This window comes from Pituophis catenifer, unplaced genomic scaffold (assembly GCF_029215685.1).
Source record: "Pituophis catenifer annectens isolate HBS135680 unplaced genomic scaffold, rPitCat1.0.hap2 SCAF_8, whole genome shotgun sequence".
NCBI classification, from domain to species: Eukaryota; Metazoa; Chordata; class Lepidosauria; order Squamata; family Colubridae; genus Pituophis; species Pituophis catenifer.
In genome coordinates this window covers 56,534,409-56,556,905 of record NW_027256888.1, presented here as the reverse complement: position 1 = coordinate 56,556,905, position 22,497 = coordinate 56,534,409, and the positions used below count along the sequence as shown (strand labels likewise).

At 33.6% G+C, this 22,497-nt stretch overlaps 1 protein-coding gene across 2 annotated transcripts in view; it reads left to right on the top strand.

The window, feature by feature from the left end:
• The window catches only part of FBXW7 (F-box and WD repeat domain containing 7), a 72,038-nt gene extending 63,063 nt beyond the window's left edge, over positions 1-8,975 (top strand). For both annotated transcript variants that reach the window (XM_070948739.1, XM_070948740.1), the window contains exons 8-11: positions 157-338; positions 1,405-1,630; positions 4,102-4,312; positions 7,209-8,975. In XM_070948739.1, coding sequence (XP_070804840.1) covers positions 157-338; positions 1,405-1,630; positions 4,102-4,312; positions 7,209-7,477 — 888 coding nt within the window. In that variant the 3' untranslated portion in view covers positions 7,478-8,975. The remainder of the gene's footprint in view (positions 1-156; positions 339-1,404; positions 1,631-4,101; positions 4,313-7,208) is intronic.
• Positions 8,976-22,497: the final 13,522 nt, after the last annotated feature.

Sequence of the window (22,497 nt, the reverse complement as noted above, 5' to 3'; positions counted from 1 at the left end):
GCCAATGAGAAAATCATTGTGTTCATGTTACCACATGAGTATCTCAGGTATCAGCCTGAAGAATGCAGAATATTACTATGTGCAATAATAATTTGTATTAGTTCATCTGTCTTTTGTTTGTCTAAATGATAACCAGATTTAATTGTCTATTTTCAGTGTTTAAGAACACTTGTTGGACATACAGGTGGGGTCTGGTCTTCACAGATGAGGGACAATATAATCATTAGTGGATCTACAGACCGGACCCTCAAAGTGTGGAATGCAGAGACTGGAGAATGTATACATACATTATATGGGCATACCTCAACTGTGCGTTGCATGCATCTCCATGAAAAAAGGTAAGCATTCTTTGTTTTAAACTTAACAAACATACTTTCGTATGTTTAAGTATTTAAGTATTATATTTTATATTTTATGTATATAGTTTGTTGAAGTTTTATATTTAATAGAAAAATATTAGGCAACTTGTAAATACAAATAAACTATTATGCATTATACATTTTATTCTTTCGTTTATGTTCAAATTCAGAAAAATTAAAAACAAAAAGTTTCCTGAGAAAAAAAAGAGGATGCAAAAAAGAATACAAAAGTACTTTGCACATTTTCTTGCAAAGAAAGTAAACAGTTATAGTTTCTAAGTCAAGATATTAAAATATAAGACAGATCAATATACAGAAGAAGCTACTTTCAATTCATTATTAAAAGGTGTGACGCATGCAGGTAGTTTAAACCTGGGATCATGATCGATATGAATATTTTGTAATCGGGTGTCCCAAGTAAAATAATGTGATATTAAATAGAAGAAAAATACAGGTAGTTCTCAACTTACAACCATTCGTTTAGTGACTGTTCTAAGTTTCAGCAATACTGAAAAAGTGACTTGTGACCATCCCAATGGTCACATGATCAAAATTCAGATACTTGACAACTGGTTCTTATTTATAACGATTGCAAGGTCCCAGGGGCCTTTTGGTCACTTTTTGTGACCTTCTGACAAGCAAAGTCAGTGGGGAAGGCAGATTCATTTAACAACCACGTTACTAATTTAACAACTGCAGTGATTCACTTAACAACTGTACCAAGAACAGTCATAAAATGGGGCAAAACTCACTTAACAGTTGTCTTGCTTAGCAACAGAAATTTTGGGCTCAATTGTTATAAATCGAGGACTACCTGTATAAAGATGTTTAAGAGTCTTAATCTCAACCTATCCTAGAATTTACTGCAAATATATTTTCTTTTTCAGGCTAAAAATCTGGTTGTAATATTTCAGTTAAATATTTTTTATCATCCTATCTATAAATTGGATCAATTTAAATGTCTGCTTAAACATACAACCCTGGATTTAGTCTGGACTAAATACTGCTAAAACAGCCACATTATTTTTATTTTTCCACTTCCTAGAGTTGTCAGTGGGTCTCGAGATGCCACCCTGAGAGTTTGGGACATAGAAACAGGCCAGTGTTTACATGTTCTGATGGGTCATGTAGCTGCAGTCCGATGTGTACAATATGATGGCAGGAGGGTTGTTAGTGGAGCTTATGATTTCATGGTCAAAGTTTGGGATCCAGAAACTGAAACCTGTCTACACACCTTGCAAGGGCATACTAATAGAGTCTATTCATTACAGGTAAGCGTTTTGTACTGTGCCTTCAGTATTCAACCAGAGTAATTAATTGTTGCCTAATATTTGCTGAGAAGCCAGTACATTATTGGCAACCAATGAGGTCAAATCATTTGGTCTATGCATTCTATATTTTCCTTTTTCTTCTTTTCCCTATTCATCTAATCTTTTGTGTTATGACATTAAAAAACAGACCACAGCCAGAGTGCTCAGAATTCTTGTAAAAGTGCCACAGAGCACGTTTACAAGAATTCAATCCAGATAATCTGGAATGTGCTAGCTGTTCTGACTACACATCCATATATTTGAGGTGAGTTTCTTAAATTTAACTCAAAGAGCTAAATTTAAGCATACCTTTTAAAACTGTATAACTTGTGCAATTAATAATAACCATTGAGAATGAATAGGGATATTTATTATATATTATTATGGTGTTCTCTTGTGTTACAAAAAGATCTGTAAAGATTTTTTTCTAATAAATTACTAATGAATTGGGTAAAAGATTTTAGATGGAATCAAAGTTTTAAATATACTTAAATTGAAAAAAAAAATGAATAATTCTCATTGGATGTATCTGTTAATGACAAGAAATGTCTATTTACATTAGAGTGTCAGAGATATTTTTTGTTATTATAAGAAATAAATTAATAAGAACCATGAGATAGTGGCACTTGTGTTTAAAGAAAATACTGTTTGCTTTGCAAACAGTTATATTAAAGTTATAACAGTTTTATTTTAATTGTCTTCTTTTTCATGCACATACTTGCACTTATAACTACTTCTAAAATAGAAAGTGTAAATATAGTTGCATTGATTAATTTGCTTCATTTAATCAAATAGAAATGTTTTAAACATTAAGATGAATTTTTAAATCAGTGTAATAGAACTTATTGCATATTTCATTTATTGGATCTACTTCTACTATACTTGCTACAAAAAAAGAAAAACATGACAATATTTTAACAAGGATTAATTTTTTAAATTTTTCAATTGCATTGTGGAGATTAAAGAATCTGATTTATAGATCTTGAAGTTACATTCTTTTTTTGACAATTAGACATTTATCATGGCATGCTGTCGATAACCACTGATTGAGGTTCATTGAAAGCCAGTTTAATAACAGAACATCAGCAGCAATTCTACATATATTATAGAAAGTTTTCTAATATCATGAAAACTAACAAAATTATCACGTAAGCTTCTTTGGAGCACAAATCACTTTATCAGAATAACTTCTTAGATAGGAATCTCTCTCTCTCTCTCTCTCTCTCTCTCTCTCTCTCTCTCTCTCTCTCTCTCTCTCTCTCTCTCTCTCTCTCTCTCTCTCCCCCTCCCTCCCTCCCTCCCTCTGTGTGTGTGTGTGTGTGTGTTACACATACACACACACACATACATACATACACAACATATATATAGTTAGATTTGAGGTTAGTGAAATGTAGAACATGTCAGTGACTATAATATTGGTAATAGAAATATCACAAAACAGTTATTAGATATGACACTGGCATTATTATGCTGAGCTAATTAACATCTACAAATCTGTACTGTCTAACTTATAAGAAAACTGAATCCCTTAATGGAGCATAGTTCAGGTATTTGGGAGTAAAATCTTGTTTGCTTGTTTAAGGCTACCCACATCAATATCAGGGATAGGTTGTACTAGGGAGAAGAAGACTTACTATGCCCCTTTTTTGGTACTGACATTTCAGTGCTAGATTTGAACCTGGTTATTTTGCATAAAGATGGATCAATTTATACAGTGCAAAGTATAAAAAGAGGTTGCTTACAAAGAATGGCATGTGTATCATTAGTAAATGAAGAGGTGTGCAGCTGCTAGCACAAGTAACTATTAGATTCTGTAATGATTAGTAGATTCTGTCCGATAGAGGTCAGATATAAAGTCTACTACGTGATGACAGTGTATCTTGCAGGATTTGAAACAACATTTAATCTTAGTATGTCTGAAAAGATTTGATAATAAAATACACATTAATGTGGCCTGCATTGTAGTATGCTTTTCAGATATAGAATTACAGGTGAGCAGAAATGCTTTTCAGTCTGTTAGTAGATATTAGAAAATAAATCTTGCATCCTGTCTAAATCATATTAAACTTAAATATATGGGAATAACTTTCACTATGATAACATTGTTCCAGGTTGCACCTCCTATAAATAATGGAGGTACATATGCACCGAACCATTTTTAAAATGAAAAGTTACTCCATGTCAAAAACTGACTTCTTTTTTCCAAATGAGTAGCAAGCAGCTTCCTGAAGCAAAGTGTTTATCCTTAAGAAAAAATGGATAATTTTGATAAATTTGTCATACATTTTCTTAATATGTAGAACTTGGTAATATCAGATTTGTATCAACTTACATTCTGAAGAGATAAAATTGTGAACATAATTCGGCAACTAAGAATAATCACAATTCAATATAAATATGTTGATATATGTAAACTTCTTTTCCCATAGTTTGATGGTATCCATGTGGTGAGTGGATCTCTTGACACTTCAATCCGAGTTTGGGATGTGGAAACAGGAAATTGCATTCACACATTAACAGGTCACCAGTCATTAACAAGTGGAATGGAACTCAAAGACAACATTCTTGTGTCTGGGAATGCAGATTCTACCGTCAAAATCTGGGATATCAAAACAGGACAGTGTTTACAGACGTTACAAGGTAAGATTTCACAGCCTTGTGTAACTAAGTCATAAAAGTGTTTCAATACTAATCTATATACATGTATGCATGACTATATATTATTTGCATATTTGTGAACTATATATAATTTTTAAAAGATTGGTTCAAAAGTGGTGTTTATGTGAATCCATACTGTGTTTCCTTGCACTGTTTCTGGTAACAATATTTGATCATCCTTCAGATACATTATAAATGGTTTAAAAATAAATGTTCAGTTTGCTTAAGGTGGTATTTTAATGCTTCACTCTTAAATTGTCAAGGTGGATTTTGAGGTTTGAGATATTTTTCTTCAATTAATAAAAACAACCCAAGAATTTTGTTGGATGCTTTCAAAGCTCTTATAAGGGTATATGCTTCATGGAAGGAAAAATCTTATTGTGTAATTTGGAAAGCAAGGTTAAAGAAACTGTAAATATTTATGTAAGAATTCCTACCACAGAATTATATAGTAGTTTTAGGTCTGCCAACCAGATGCTTGGCTATTTGTATGCCTCTGAAATTGAATATTCATTAAAGAGTTTTAACCAGATTTTGGGAACAGGGAAAAACTGAGAAATAGTTGGCTTCTCAACTAAAACAACTGAATTATACTATATCTATACTGAAGCATTCTGTGAGAAAAATAATCTGAGACAACATATTTCAATTTTTATACGCTTCCTCATAAATAAAATCTGCAACTACTATAGGAACTGATTTTTTAAATAATAGAGTAAAATTTTCACCAAAAGTACCTTTGTTGGATTAGCACACTTGTAATGCTGCAACAACAATTAGAAACAATTAATTGTATTCAGTTTTGGTGTGGGTTTCTTATAGAATGAGACCAAAACAAAACCTGTACAGTATTTTTTTCCAAATAATTTTATTAAAGCTCTGAATAAAACAATTAAAGATAATAGAAGCTAGAATAGAAGGGGGAGGGGGAGAGAATTGCAAGAAAAATAAATGTATAAAGAAAAACTTTCCTTCCCCTAAGAAAACAACTCCTGCTTTGTGGCAAATATAAACAATTGTCTAATCTCCTTACCTTCTCTTAGCTAAAAAATATATAAAACCTTTCATCCCATTACCCATTTCTTAATAGCAAATCAGATAAATAACATCTTCAATCCAGTTACCAACAAAAATATCCATTCAAAGCTTTAACATTAATTAACATATATAAAACTGAACATTCCTCAACTCACCTCTTAACTGTAACAAAATCCATTTAAAAGTCATAAAATTGTCCCAACATCATAATATAAAAAAAAAACAAGCTTAACTTGACAAAGAAGAACCATTACCCTTTATAAAAGATGCACAATGTACCAAATAACATCTTCAAATACACATTCATATGTTCACTCTACCGCCTTCTGCTACCGACGGCCTCCCACCGGCCAGTACGCTCCCACAGGGCAGGGCTCCTCGGGGTGCCGTCGGTCAGACAATGTCGACTAGCGACCCCCCAGGGGAGAGCCTTCTCAGTGGGGGCTCCTGCCCTCTGGAACGAGCTGCCCCCGGAGGTACGTGGGATCCCGGACTTGCGCACCTTCTGCCGTGCCCTGAAGACTTTGTTATTCCAGCAAGCCGGGCTAGCCTAATTTTAACTATTTTAAATTTTAAATTGGATTTTAATGGGATATTTTTAATTATGGGCCAAAGTATTTAATCTGGTTTTAAATTGTTTCTAATTTTTATATTTATGTATTTGATCTTGACTGTTCACCACCCTGAGTCCTTCGGGAGAAGGGCAGAATAAATAAATAATAATAAATGAATAAATGAATAAATAAATAAATAAATATTGACAGATGCACATTTCACCAGTCTAAAATAATCTGTCTCCTAATACATAGAAAAATCTGAAGATAAATGTATCAGCAATAAATAAATTTTGCATTTTAAAAAAAAAAAAAAAAAATTCCTTATTTTAACCAAAGAAAATAGTTAAATGTAAAACCAGTGTTAAGTACTATAAAATTAGTAATACATAAATTTTGATTTAATAAATTATACTTATATGGAAAAAAGTTTTTATATCACATCCAGTAAATAAATACCGTATTTTTCGGAGTATAAAACGCATCAGAGTATAAGACGCACCTACCATTTTTGGTGAGGAAAAGAAGAAAAAGAAATCTCCCTCTGCCTCTGTGCAATTTTGTCTTGTTACAGCAGACAGCCTGCTTTACTTTCATTTTCGTTTTCAGCATAGCTTGATTAGCACAAGGAAAAAAGAAATCTGCTCTAGCAATTTACCTTTTTGCAGCAAGCAGCAGAGTCCTGCGCAAAACAGCTGAGAACAAATCAGCTGAGAGTCGGGAGGCCAATCCAATCAACTTGTGCTAATTAGGCTGTGTTGAAGCTGAAAGGAGCTGTTTTTTCTTGCTGTTTGCTTGCAAGGAGATAACTGCTACGAGGCAGAGGCCAAAGGGTGGGGGCCAGTGGGTGGGCGGGGCTACATTCGGTGTATAAGATGCACCTAAATTTTTATCCCCTTTTGGGGGGGGGGGAAGGTGTGTCTTATACTCTGAAAAATACGGTACCCCTTTGCCCAAGTTGCACTGGTTGTCTCCAGACCTGGGCCTGCCGTTTGGCCTGGATCTCTGATGGCATTCCATGCTGGAGGTCTTTAATGGACTAGGAGAAAGAACCAACCTCCACCTATTGTATTTTGGATTTTAACTCATTTAATGTCCGTCCTCTGCTAAGAAACAGACATGGGGACCGCCTCCTAGAGTCAGACATGACCAGACAAGGGAAATCTTTACCTTTATAGAAAAATATCATATTTGCTTTTGGAGGAGGGGAGGGCTAGTTTAGTAGACTCTGATGTTACTTTTTTTGCTAGCTTAATTTTGAATTTTTTTTTTTTTTTTTGCTCTAGGTCCCAACAAGCATCAGAGTGCTGTGACCTGTTTACAGTTCAACAAGAACTTTGTAATTACCAGCTCAGATGATGGGACTGTAAAATTATGGGACTTAAAAACGGGTGAATTTATCCGAAATCTAGTTACATTGGAAAGTGGAGGAAGTGGAGGTGTTGTATGGCGGATCAGAGCCTCCAACACAAAGCTAGTGTGTGCAGTTGGAAGCCGGAATGGGACTGAGGAAACCAAGCTGCTGGTATTGGACTTTGATGTGGATATAAAGTGAAGCTTGAAAAGATTATTTTGTCCAGAAATGCAAATGATGTTCTTGTCCTTTCTCCCTCCCTCTACAAAAAGGAAAAAAAAACAAAACCCTTGTCCTTGGTGGTGCAGGATGTTGGCTTGGGGCAACAGATCCTAAAGACCTACAGGCTACAAAAGAGAAGACACAAAAATTGAAAACTGTAACTGACAAAAGAGGCATTTGCTTTTCTCTTTACATCAAAGACTTCACCTTGGAAAGGGCCAGCTTTGCAAAATGTGACTTTCTGTATCAAGCCAGGTGCAATTATTTCTTTTCTGTTTTCCTCTCAATGATCACTGAGCTTTGTTGAGATGTAGAAGTTGTTACAATTCTTGTTAATCCTGTTCTTTTACTCTACCTTATTCTAGAAAGGAGATGCATATCTCCATTATCAGTTATTGTCTTTCAAACAAGACAGCATCTGGGAAAGCAGAGTCCTTTATGTGTGGAAAAGCTAAACTTACTGTGAATTGTTTTGTACAGTTTTACAGCTTTTTTTTTTTTTTTTTTTTGCCAACCATTGCCAATGTCAATCACAGTATTAGTCTTCGTTGATCTCTTTTACTCTTGCTTCCATCTATGTTCTTCAATGCATAAGTTACTCTGAGGTGGCAAATTGTCCTGGATTTGAAGATTTCTCAGATGGATTTAATATATGATGCTGGTGCTAGAAGTAGGTCTTCAATTATGGGATTGTTGTCCCAGCCCTGTACTGTATTCCCAGTGGCCAAACTTATTTATGCTGCTAAATGAAAGGAAAAAAAAATATTTTTATTTTTTTTCTGCTGTGACGTTTTAGTCCCAGACTGAATTCCAAATTTGCTCTAGTTTGGTTACAGAGAAGAGACTTTTTTGCCACTGAAACTTGAGCCAACTGTGCCTCTAAGAGGCTGTGAATGGAAAAGTTTCAGACAATTTAGAGTGAAGTTTGCTTGCAAGTAAAGAGAGTGTGTGCAACGCTTATTTTCTTTTTTCTTTTTCTTTTTTCCTGGGCAAAAATTAAAATACATTCCTTAGAACAAAGCTCTTGCAGCCTGTTCTGTGGGGAAGTTTCTTTGTGAGGGCTGTGGTGAATGGAATAAACAGACACGAAACTGACAATATATTTAAAAAATATTCAAAAGTGAAAACAAAATTGCTGGTCGGTTGTAGTGTTTTACAAAATTTGAGAATAGCTGTTACAGTTGGGTGAGTAACTGACAAAGCAAAAATGCTTCAGTTTTTCTGTTAAAGTTGTCATATAAAAAAGAATGCAATTGTCAAATTGATTTGCCTCATTCTCCAAGAGCCACAACTCAAGTTGAACTGTGAAAGTGGTTTAACACTGTATCCTAGCTGATCTTTTTTTTTTTCCTCCTTTTTTGGTTTATTTATAGTCTGTTTCTTTTAAAGAAATCAGATTTCAATTTGTTAATTTTAGATATGTAACAACCTGACAGGATGGAGGAAAAACCTTTAAAGGGATTGTGTCTATGATTTGATTCACTTAGAAATTTTATTTTCTTATAAATTAAGTGCAATAAAATGTGTTTTTTTCATGTTAAAAAGTCTTCCTACTAATGATTTAATACTGCAATATTCTCAAATTTGGATGGAATGGAACATTACAAAAGCATTTATCTACTTGTGTGATAGGATGAACATACAAATTTTGAATTGACTTTTCAGATTTCCAGCAAAATCCTCATTTCCCTGGTTGTTAGAATCAACTGAAAAACATTTTTGATTCCATGTTTTGAAGGAATTGGAGCAACAGTTGGATTTTATAAATGTAAACAGCCTAAGTTAAGTAAAAGTAAATAAGGTATTGAATATTTTCCTGCATGATCTACAGAGCAATAAGGATTCTCCTTTCTGACATAATTACCTAAGGCAATTAGAACAAAAAAAGTTAATCAAAAGCACCAAAAATACGTCTGTAAACTGGAAAAGTAGGACATTGACAGGTCAAATATGGTTCAGTATTAGTCATTGTTAAAGTGATGGTACAAAAAAAGAGGCTAATTTCATGGTAATTGGTAATTGAATTGGTAATGAATAAAAAAGAAATCTTGGAAGCACAACTGGTAGCTCAATGAAAACAAAAGTAGTACGGAGCTTCTGTGCAAGGAACAAATGTTTTGGAGGTAAGTAAAAATGGAAATAAAACAGTTTTCATTACACATTTAACCAGATCTAGAATAGTTATTTTAAAACATTGACATATTGTAGAGAAAATTGCAAAAAGGCATAATAATAAATAGAGCGGTGTTGCTCCATTATGATGATATTTGGAACATGGGGGCTTTTTGGATTAGCAAAGCAAGCAAAGGAACAGGAAATTTCACATTATTATAAAATTGGTACATAGAATCGTTTTTCCCTTGATAAGAGAATAAAACATTGGATTTATTCAATGCTTGAATAACTCAAGCTGCATTCTGGACGATTCCAGATGGATGAAAACAACTTCTTTGTATCATGAGTTTTAATAACAGCTATCAAAAAGAAATTACAATTCATAGAGAATAACCCTATTAGTGGTTTTTGTTTATTACATGTAAGTTGATATACTTCTGATATACTTCTTATTGCCTAAGACTCAAGTTTGTTCATAACAAATGAACAGCAAAATACACTTCAGAGAATCCCTGTCAAACTAAAAGCTGCCCTATCACCAAATAGGGAAAATGTCCTGCAAATTTAGTAGTCAGCCAGGAAATAATGGGACATTCCTCACCATAGGAAGCTATTTGGAATCTATGGGAAGCCACCAAGAAGGTCTGTTGGCAGATTCCTATCCTCATTTCATAATGGACAACATCTTCCAGTATTCCTTTTTTTAATATTGAGATGGGCTGACCCTTACCATGAGAATGAACTTCACATATTTCTTCTAGTTTCTAGTTATTAGAAAATTATGATAAGGAAATACTAAAATCTGTAATTCAGAAACTTGCATCAATAATATTCAGTTTAATGAAAAATAAGGACAAGATAAAGAGCATAAAGTAAATAGAATATGATGAATAAAGAGTTTCATAAGCTTGTTATTTTTTTCACTTGGGGAAAATCATACAATATCTAGGAAGTATAACAGGTTCTACCGGTACCACAAGAAGATAATTTGGAATTCCTGGAGATAGGAAATGTCTACAGTCTTGAGGCAAATAATTGGAATGTTGCACTAAATAAAAGTGGTAATTAAAACACTGCAATATAATATTGAAAATTCTTTCAACCCTCCCTATATGCAAACACACAAGTGAATTAATTGGAATAAATAACAAAGGTGATTACACCATATTGTGATATTCATGTACATGCCTACAAATAGTATGAGTGGACTCAAATAATTAGAAATAATGTCTGTCTATAGACATTAAGGAAAATTATTTCACCACATTATGATCTTTGTCATATGAGTGTAAAGGTAAAGAATAGTATTTTATTTTTTTCTATTAGCAGTCTTCTTCCAATTTTGTCATGGAAAAGAAATTTGAAATTGAATAAACAAAAAGGGTAGAAACAAAGCAAAAATCCAAATAAATGTAAGTCACTAATGTTATCAACAGATTTTTTTATATATACATACACACACACACAAATTTTTGCAGAAGTATTTAAGATACAGAACTGGGTTCTGTACAGGGTTAGATGCAGAAATTGAATGAATCTCAAGGATGGGAAAATGCATGTTATAATACAGTCATTTCACTGATTCCTATCTTCCTGATAATATAAAATTATACAAAATTCTTACTTTAGCCTAATGCAATTAGATACTTTATATATGCCTTCTTATAATAGTTACCAAACTATAATTTTATGCTTTCCAAATTCCCTGATATAAGTTAAATCTTAACTGAATTTGAACCTGAAAAAGCAAGAAATGTTCAATAACACTTTATAAAAATAAATTATGTTTCTTAGCAGGCACTAATACCAATATTCCACAACAGTATTAGATTTTCCAAAAATCAACTATAAATACTAATTTCTTTTGTTTAGATGAATAAATATATACACAAGCTGTGCTGCAAACTGCTACATTAAAAGTTCTAAGGTGGATTTAATTTGAGAAAATCTTAAATTTCAAAAGTCTTTTATTCAATGTATTGCCTTTCTGACTAAGCGTGTAGGTAAAATTGTATTTCAATGATATCTTCATATTTCAAAGTTGCTTCAATTTTATTCCCAACTTCTGTTTTGGCCAGAAATATAATGTGCTTTTTAAAATGAGTGTGGATGTCTGCATTTAACCTGACATTATGTCATTTGTTGGTTTGATATTTTAAGAAGCACGTAATATACATGGAATAAACTGACAGTTTGGAGGCTGTATAACAGCTGAAGTAAAGCAGTAACTCCTGGATATGTCTATAAACAGTTGTTATCTTTCTGATATTCATTTCAGTTGTGGGGTGAAATTCAGATTTTATACTTAGTCATTGAAAGGTTTGAATGGATTGGTATAATTTTAAGCTTTGTGGCTTCATGATTCTTATCTTTGCATACATTTTTTATACACTTACAGGGGTTTTTGAAGGTATATGTTGCTAATTTAAAACTGCTGTTTAATGGACTGCTAACTGTGATATATAAGTTAATGGTTTATGAGATTATTTTGCTTTGACAAAGTCAATTTTGCGATTTAAAATGAGATCGAGCATATAAAAGTGCCTCTCCTTATGTCAGTCGCATGCAATATACGGAAACCTTTTATTTTCACATTTCTTCCAAAGCATGAAAAATCACAACAGTAACTAAGGTAATAATTCAGTGAAAATTAAGTTTGCAGAAAATATATTTTAAGATTTTGACTTTTGAAATACATTACTTCCCCGTTTGAGGGAAATTACCAGTTAAAACAGTTTGGGTAATTGACAAAAGGCTAATTAATTTTCAACTATCGTTTAACTATTCTCTGCTGCCCAGAATTTTTTTTTTTTTTATTTATTTGGTCACTTCTGGTCAGTGTTGAATCCTGGGAACTGCTTGCACAAGTCCCAGCAACCCCTGCAACTAAACTGACTCCAATTCTACTCTTTGCAAATCTTTTAGAAGTTAACATTTTCTGCTAATTAGACTTCAAGTGTATGACATGATCAATCAGTCTATAAGAGACCAATCAGTGGTGAAATCCAGCCGGATCTATCCGGCTCGTGCGAACAGGTAGCTCCAGCGGCGGGAGGCTCTGCTCACCTGCCGGGACATCATTACGTCCTGTTTTTGACCCAAGGCGCATGCGCTCCCATTCCCAAACCAGTAGTGAAGGTAAGTAGATTTCACAGCTGAGACTAACTAATAAGCACAAATCACCGGTCTTCTTTAATGCAGAATACAAATACTCTTGATCGTTCACTTTTCACTAAATAGCATTAATAGGTCACTGTTCTTTGCCAGACACAATCCCTAAAGGCACATGTTGCTATAGTGGAAATATCTCCATTATTTTGGACTATTATGATTAGCATATTGGGCTAAATCACTGAACCTTATATATGAAGAGACATATTATTCACAGTAGGAAATATACTTCTCTAATGCCCTTCATAAAAGTTTGAAATGAGAAAGCTGGCTTTATTGGAGCAGCTATGTTAATAAGTAATGAAACTAAAATGTTTATATTCCAGTTGCATATATGAGCCCCGAATTAGCATAAAATCGTGCCTAAGCAACTTCAATTTGAAGATGCTAAAAATCAATGGTTTTATACCACTCCTAGGTCTGCCCTTTTTTCTCAACAAGAGGCATTATTCAAATTTGAGCAGTAACTATTTACAGTATATTCAACACTCCCTAAGTGCAAGATTCCTGCATAAATAAAACATCTAATTTGGATAAATGTCAGTATTTGTAGCTAACCATCCACCAATGTTCCATGAAGTGAAGAAGCTACTACATCGATTTGAAAAATTTATTGACTTTTTTGCCATACAAAATGAAGTTTTGAAGGGGTATAAGATTAACAGTTAAACATCCAACATATAAATAAAATTGCATAAAAATAAAACAACCAAAATCACCCAGTTAAACCACAAAGATAAAAATTAATTCAAAAAGCAATAAAAATAGAGGGCATTATTTATAAATGTTAGGATATTTCTAAATAATTATCTCTGGAAGATGTCAGGACAGAGATAATCTGTCTCGCATAGATGTTGGGATAAGTTTTCATTGATAGTGCTATTTTGAAATTAGTAAAGTAGTACAAAATTAAACATCTGGCACACACAAAAATTACCACCAGTCAACTGCAACTGTTTCTTTGGAACAGTTTATATTCTGCAATGATACCTTTAAAATTATTTTAAAATATGTTGTTCCAGCTCCTTAGGAATGGCTGGCTGATTGTGTGACCAACCATAATCACTTATTAAATCTATATGTACCTCACTCATAATGACTCTGGATGGCAAGAATGTAAAGCTGGAAGCCAGTGAACTGAATATTTATGACTACCATTGAACTTTAGCTTAAGATGGTAGGAAAGTATGTAGGTAGGTAGATGAATAGATGAAAGAAAAGGAAAAAAAGTGAAAAAGAAAGAAAGAAAAGAAAGAAAGAAAGAAAGAAAAGAAAGAAAGAAAGAAAGAAAGAAAGAAAGAAAGAAAGAAAGAAAGAAAGAAAGGAAAGGAAAGGAAAGGAAAGGAAAGGAAAGGAAAGGAAAGGAAAGGAAAGGAAAGGAAAGGAAAAAAGAGGAGTAGGAAGATTCCACCAACTATGGAAGCTCATTGAATGGCTGAGTTGCTCATTTCCTTTGTAACTCAGGGAAAATAGGAAGTGTGCACCAATATGTTCTCCTCAGTGAAAGGCAAGATATAAGTACAATAAAATCAAATAAATGATTTTACTAATCAATTAACTAATAAAATAATTGATATACTATAATTTGCATCCTAATAGAGAGTCTTGAGTTTCTTCATGGTAATATTTGTCGATGAAACCTCCAGTTTATACGAAAGGGCTTCTAAAGATGAGTCCTGTCAGTTATCACCTAGATCAATTGGCCCCCAACATTTTGGGGACCCGGGAATGGTTCCATGGACAGATTTTTCCGTGGACTGGAGGGGATATGGTTTCATGTGCTGCCTGTATCCTGTGGATGAGGTTTCAGTTGTTTGTGCGGCCTTGTTTCTGGCATGCTGCGGACCGGTGCCAGTCCATAGACTGGGAGTTGGGGACCTCTGACCTAGATCATTAATACTTCCCTTTTGAAGCATGTGTTTAAAGAACAATTTTTCTATCAACTTTAACAACTATTCCATACCGGTATTAAGTTACAAAGATAGAAAAATTGCTGGTGCTATAGTTTCAAGGCATCTTTGATGATATTTGGGTTATTGTTAAGTCTGAATTTGCAATTGGATTACTAGATAACAATGCTTATATATGGATACCCTTAGTTGTACATAGAATACAACACACTTGGGCGGTTTGGTAAGGAAATCTGAAAATTAACTGCCTTCCAATAGTTAAAATAAGGCGTTATGATACACTTGATCTAGGCAAAAGAAAAAGCACTTCCTACTTGGGTTTTTCAATACCTGTTCTGATTTGGCAGCTGAAGGATGACTAGGTTAATATAACTTACCAGTAAATGAAAGAGTTAAAAAGTGTACAATAGAGAGGACATATTATAAATAAATAATGCAATCTTTCACATTGATATTATACAAAGCTTGCTTTTTGTTCTCATTGGGCTCAAGGTTGACTCAGCCTTCCATCCTTCTGAGGCCGGTAAAATGAGGACTCAGATTGTTGGAGGCAATATGCTGACTCTGTAAACCACTTAGAGAGGGCTGTAAAGCACTGTGAAGCGGTATATAAGGCTAAGTGCTATTCCTATTATTTTTTTACTTATTCAAGTAATGTTTAGTCGGTAAATCCCTTGCAACTGTTTGCAAATATGAAAGCAAAAGCAAGAGAATTGTGAAACTTAAAATGAGTATTATTTTAAATGCAACTTAAAAAGCTGATAATAGTTGACTGAGACAAGTCTGCCAAGGAATGAAAGCTTTTTTCCTTCCTTCTAGATATGTTTTCGTGAAGATACCAGGCAAGACGTATGGTAAGGATATTACAAAAATAAAAGTACTTTGCAAGGAAAATTAATTTCCTTTTCAAACGTTGGATCTTTTAGGTGATAGTGTCTAGAAGAAAAACCTCTGAGACTGATCTCTCATCAATCAAGCAAGAAATAGGGCCTATTCAAATAAACATCCTCTTCATATCCTATCTATTCAGAGCTTCAGAACCAACATTTTCAATTGGACTCGAGAGCTAAGTAGCAATTAATACATTCCAGTCAAGTGGAATGATATGTTCAAAATCACTATGTCTTTTTCTCAGTGCTATGAATTGACTGGAGTTTAGGATATATCTTCACATATAGCTCTGCATATAACATAACTGCAGTAATCCAGGTTTATTTTATAAGGGGAAGCTAAAATAGAAGTATTGCTTAGAACAGGGATGTCAAACCCCCATCATCACGGCATTGTCACGTGATGTATTGTGACTTCCCCCCCTTCGCTAAAATGGGCATGGGTGGGGCCAGCGTGTGACGCATCTGGCCCAGAGGCTGCGAGTTTGACAGCCCTGGTTTAGAAGAAAAATGGAAGAAGGTTGGTGTTATGGAGGAAAGAAGTTGAAAAACTGTGGTTTGTATTCTAAGACATGGGAAAACATCAATTGTCTATTGTTTGGTTTCATAATCCAAACTATAGAAAGCAGATCAAAGGTTTAAATACACTATCCAGCACCAGTTGCTCAAGTTTGAAAGAATTAGGCACTGTGCAAGTTATTAATTACAAGTCGTCTTTGCAATTAACAAATATAACTAAAACAGTTTCTACAATTTCCAGGATTACTGACATCCAGCACAGCTGGGATAGAACAAGTTGTCAATGTGTATTAAAAACAATGTTTAAAAACCTGCCCAACATAATCTAGTGCACACTGAGTTTATGAATGTCTAATACACTATGGCAGTTTATGGGGCTTCATTTTACAATCTTTCTTACTATACTGTAAATGCATTTGCAATTCTCAGGAGATTTTAAGGAACATTTGAAAACCAAGAATCCGTTTTTATTACATTAAAATAGTATAATGGAATTCAAAAGACATTAACATTTAAAATATACAACCTGTCAAAAGATCAAATTATACACAAGAAACAATAAAAAGCAAGCAAATGTTATTTTAACTTTTATCTTTGTGACACTTTTAATTCCATTTTAAGAACTTTAAGAACTTTTTATACTCCTTTCAATGTGTTATCATTTTACTTTGCGTATATTTGGCTCAAATACTTTTTTTTTCTTTTACATTGTGGTTGTTTACAAAGGCAAAACTTTCAAAGGATTTACTTAGCATTTTTGGTCTTGTTTCTCATTACTATGACCTCTATATTAGTGGAGCCAATTTTGTACGAATAAATTAACAGAAAAATAGTAAATGCCAATTTATTCTTGTGGTAGAAACAGGTGTGGTACCAAATCTGACTTGCTGTTTCTGCTTCATTATATAAAGACAGATTTAGGTTTAGCAATTGGAGAGTTGATTAAAATGGCATTTGATGCAGAATCATGATCCAGTAAGCATAGCACTTTCCTTGAGTCTTTTCTCTTTGTATCCCTAATGTTCAAACTCTACAGATCTATCTCAAGTTACTACATATATTAATCTGGTTGTATGGCAAAACATATTCCTTTTTTACATGGATATTTATTATTTCTTCCTTTTCATAAAAGCTCAAAATAAAACTAATTGAAGTATCTGACTGATTTGCAAAACTGCCCACTTACACAATATATAATACAACCAATGATGCATGGAGGGAATTCCTTTCGTCTTTTCTGTCTTATTATATTCTATTTAGTACCCAAGTCCCTTTATTTATGCCCACCCATTCAAGATGTATTTTCTGCCTCAGTGACACATCTTCATTTAATGAGTTTTGGTGCCAGCAGCAATAACAATTAAGCCTTTGCACTATGCTTCCTAGCTTTGTCACTAAAAAAGGAATACTCAAATTTAGCCAAAAATAAAAAATAAAAGAATACAGGCCCCCAAATAGTTCTGACATATTCATAGAAGAAAGGTTTTAATTAGAATTTGTATAGGCTCTATTATTATATATTAGTATGACTAGGAATGCTTCTTGTGACTCCTATTTACTAGTAATTAATTGCACTTGATTTTCCTATTTCATGAATTTATTCTAAACCATAACTTCTAAAAGTACCATAACTTCTAAAGTAGGTCACTGGTCATACTGACAGCAGAAGAGGAAAAACAAAGGGAAACACTTGGTAAAGAAAATATGGCAAAAGGAAGTTGGAAAATATATCTTTCTCCTATTGTCCTACACCAGCATAATTTACAGTGATTAACATGTCAGATTAGGATTAAAGAGACCGAGTAATAAAAATTCACTAGTGACTTTGAATGAGGCACAGAAGGAATACTTATTGAATCAGAAAAAAACTGGTGGGATAGCAAATATCAAGATGATACTTCAATTAGTATTATATATAAAAATATTGTACTATCACTAATGTAGAAGATTGTGCAATGATGAGAGCAGGAATAGCTGGAGTTTTTGGATTAGACATTTTCTAATCTAGTTTTATAAAAGTGGAAAAGTTGATATCTAGAATAACATTCAGATCACGTTTCATAAAGATTGGCCTGTTGAAACTGCTATGCCAACGAACAAAAGGTGGCATACATAATTTGTTTCTAATTATATCCATGTGCTATAGCATGATGCAGTTGAAATATGAGAGTTCACCAGATACAAACACATTGGCAGAATATATTTGTTTGGGGTAGTTTGGCAAGAAGCATTCATTCCTGGCAGAAGGGGTGGAAGGGAATGAATGATTAGGTTTAGAGTTTATAACGGGAAGAATATTAGTGAACTATTTACCAAAAAAATTGTAACTTAGCTACTGCGTTATAATGCAGTAAACTGCATTATTGGATGCATGGTTTATAGAATACATGGTAAGAGATAGATCTGTTTGTAGCCAGTTAATGGGATCACTTCTCTAATAATTCAGATACAGTAACTACAAGTTCAGGAAAAAGATCTGTAAATGAAGCTGTTTTTAAATAATTGTTAATTAAATAAAATGCTTAAATATGATTATTAATAAAGTACCAAGAAAGTAGTTGAATATCTTGATGGAGCATTCACACTGACATATAAAAAAGCCTACTGGTCACCTTCTTTTTTGCAATCACATTATATATATATCTAAATGATGTATGTATATATAATTATCTAACACAAATTATTTAAGTTTCCTTAACTTTCTCTAGCATTGAAAGAATGTAAAACCAATTTCAACACATCACAAAAGTCTGAAAGGACAGTTGGGTTTCAAAATCTCCAGTGGTTCATTTAAAAGTTACTATAGACACTACTGAAATTAAGCCAACAGAAATCTGGCTAGACTTCAGGGCAATTTAGATGGCATCCAGTAACTGGAAAACAAATCTCTTAACATCTCTTCAAAAATGTTGTATCTTCCATTTTTATCTAACTTTCCTTTTTATAACATTAGTTATTGAATATCCGCAACTGTTATGCCTAACTTCTAATGTATTTTCAGCAGGCTTATTTTTTCTGAATTAAAAGATGCTGAATGCTATACCACCTTCTAAATTAATTAGGATTTTTAAATTATTATTTTCTTCAATATTTTGATCAGTAATTAAATCAATAAAGGGCTACCTTTCGAGAGCCGTATCTGTTCTTTATTATCTAAGCCTGCTAAGTGAATAGCCAACATTGCAGAAAGGAATCAATATGCAGTGAAAGGAGCAATGGAATTAGGCCTTTAATGATGGAAAATGAAAGGTTTTGAGGTAAATTAACTGTCTGGTGATTCTCTTTCATCTATGGCCAATTCCAGTCAGTGTTGGTGGGAAAGGAGAGGCTGAGTCCTAAGCCCTTGAAATATGTAGTGCCTCAGAACTCAAGCCTTTTGTCTTTCCTTTTAATATCTACATGAAATTGCTTGGGAGGCCATCCATCAGTATGAGGTGTGGTATTAATCAGTATACTAACGATAATGTGTAAGCCAATTATATACCATCTCTACCCCTAGTTGGACAGATGATGCTGTAGCAATGTTGGCCAAGTGCTTGGAGGTGTAAGGGGAGGAATGGGGAGGAATTGGTTTTGGCTCAACCCTGGCAAGGTAGAGTAGTTCTCCCCAGATCTACATAGTCTTTGACTATGGATGGGGTTGCCCTCCCTCAGACTGAGTTGGTGCACAATTTGGAGATCCTCCAGCTGGTCAAGAAATAGATGACAGCCATTGCACAGATTCATCTGGTGCACCCTTTTCTGGGCCAGGTGGTTTTGTTCATGGTCACTCATCCCTTGGTCATTTCCCATTTAGATTACTGCAATGTGCTCTACCTGGGGCTGCCTTTGAATACCACCTGGAAGCTATAACTTGCTGTCAATTTCCTTGTGGGTACAATTCAAAGTGCTGATTATCACCTTTAAAACTCTACGTGGCACAGGGTCAGGTTACCTACAGGCCTGTCTCTCCATAAGACATCTACCCATCCTACGAGATCAGCTAGGGTAGGCATGCTCCTAGTCCCCTCTCTGAAACATTGACACTTTTTCATAAGTGCTCCTGCCCTATGGAACACTCTGTCCTTTGAAGTTCAGCAAGCCTCTACCTTCCTAGTCCTCCAAAAAGCACTGAAGATCTGTCTTATCTCCCAAGAACTAGAAAAGGATGAGATGAGAGAAGATTTAAGAGAGAACGTATGTCTGAAATAACTTTGATGTCAGATTTTTAATGTTTATTGTTTTAATATCATTTTGTATTAAGTTGTTTTATTATTCATATTGTTTTAATTGTTGTTTGGAAACCACCCAGAGTTTGATCTAAGATAGACGAATATAGAAATGCTTAAATAAATTATGGATTGATAGATGTATCGTAAGAATCAATCTTGCTACTTTAAATGAATCTATGTCTCTCAAACCAAATGAATTATGCACCAGGGTATTGAAAGAACTAGCAGGAATGATCTGTGGACTGCTGATTGTAATCTTCAAAATCTTCTAAAGACTAAAACTTCCAATAATGTGCTGGAAGACTTATTCAACACAGGGAAGAAGTATTTGGCAAGCTATGGGTGAATTAATTTAAAGTCTGTACTAGAAAGATAATAGAATTGATTGTCAAATAGCATGTCTGGCAGTATATAGAAAAAAAATGGTACTTTACAAGGAGAGAGCGCAGAAAAAAAATTACCTTATAAGGAGCCAGCATCGTTAGTCAGGAACAATTTTTTGGGGGGATGAATCGCTCTTTTTATGCCAGAATGATTAGTTTAGTAGAAGAATGGGATATACAATAGATTGATCTTGATACAGCACTTGATTAAGGATCTCACAATGTTCTTGTGGATATTAAATAAATGTGAGCTAGAAGATACTGCAGGCTGTGGATTTGCAACTGATTGGATAATTAAGCAAAACAGCTGTTTGTAAATAGTTCTGCACCAACCTGGTGAAAAAGTACCAAGGGACCCATGCTATTCAACACATTTATCAATGATCTATTGGCAGATATAAAAATAATACATTAATTTTGCAGATGACCCCAAGTGAAGGGGTAGTCGAATACTTTAGAATAAAAACCATGAATGAAGTGGTTTGAGTAGCCTGGATATTTACTAATGACAAATATCAGGACTTGCATCTGATAACAAAAATTCAAATACAAAAATAGTGCATGCGAAAAGCATATGCAAAGTAAGGAGGTTCCTCTTGAAACTAGCAATTACTGGATATGTCTTTAGAGTTGTAATAATGTTCTGAATGAAGTTTCTCCTCAAGAAGAAATGGTAGACTAAAGATCACTAAAAGCCAATGACTACAGCAGAATGAAGAACTGGCTCTTCATAATTCTCTGCATAAGGAGATGACTTGATATTGCTCAGAATTGCTCCAGATATTGGAGTCAGCAATTTAAAAAAGACACTGGGTTCTCATACTTCTTTTTATAATCATTTTTGGAAATTGTCTGCTTTTCAGCTATTAGGGACCTTTGGATTGATATGTTTTATATCATCGGATGAATTCCCCTTAATATTTAGTGGTAGAAATATTAAATACAAGTTTAATGACTTAAAAATTTGGAGGGAGGTCAGAAAAGGATGATTTTAGAATATTATACAGTAAATAGACTAAGGTTCCAGATAAATTACAAATAAGATTTTGGAATTAATTATAAGAATCCTTCCCATGGGAAAATACTTTTGACTTGAATTTTGACTTTCAGAAGTGGACACTAGAGGAAATTAGAGGGAACAATTAAAGGAAAACAACACTTAAATTTGAATTAAAAATAGAATGTTGCAAAATATTTTAGTATTGGACATATTGAAGAATATTTTTGAATAATGTACGCAGATGTCTACCTCTATAGATTGTGTTTAAAAGATCCTATGGAAAAAGAACAAGTTTTACCTGACAAGGCTGAGACTGATTTGAAAGTGGATTTAAAAATGACAGGCAACAAGAATGAAATGAAATAAAATATGGACATGCAAAGGAACCAGTAGGTTTCTTAATAATTATAAAGGGTATATCAAATTATGAGAGTGACCTGAATAATTTCCCTATGTTGGATTTTCAAAAAATGGTTGCTAAAGCTTGGAAGAATTTTGTGAAAAAGGAGAAAGGAAAATACTAAATGCTAAAAATACTAGTATGGAAAGAATTTTAATAATTGTGAACAGAATTTTAATTCAAATTTGAATTGATTCCTATACTGTTTATGACCCTTCTTTTGATCATCAACATGATCCATGTTGATCAAAGTAACCAAACTAAAAAGCTATGTTGCAAAGATCGCTAATCCACTTCCTCCTCTAGTAATTAGTGACCAGACTAAACTAATTAACTTATGCAAATAATAGCAGACAGGGAAAATCCTTTCACAATACAGAATTTCCCCAGGAACACAAAT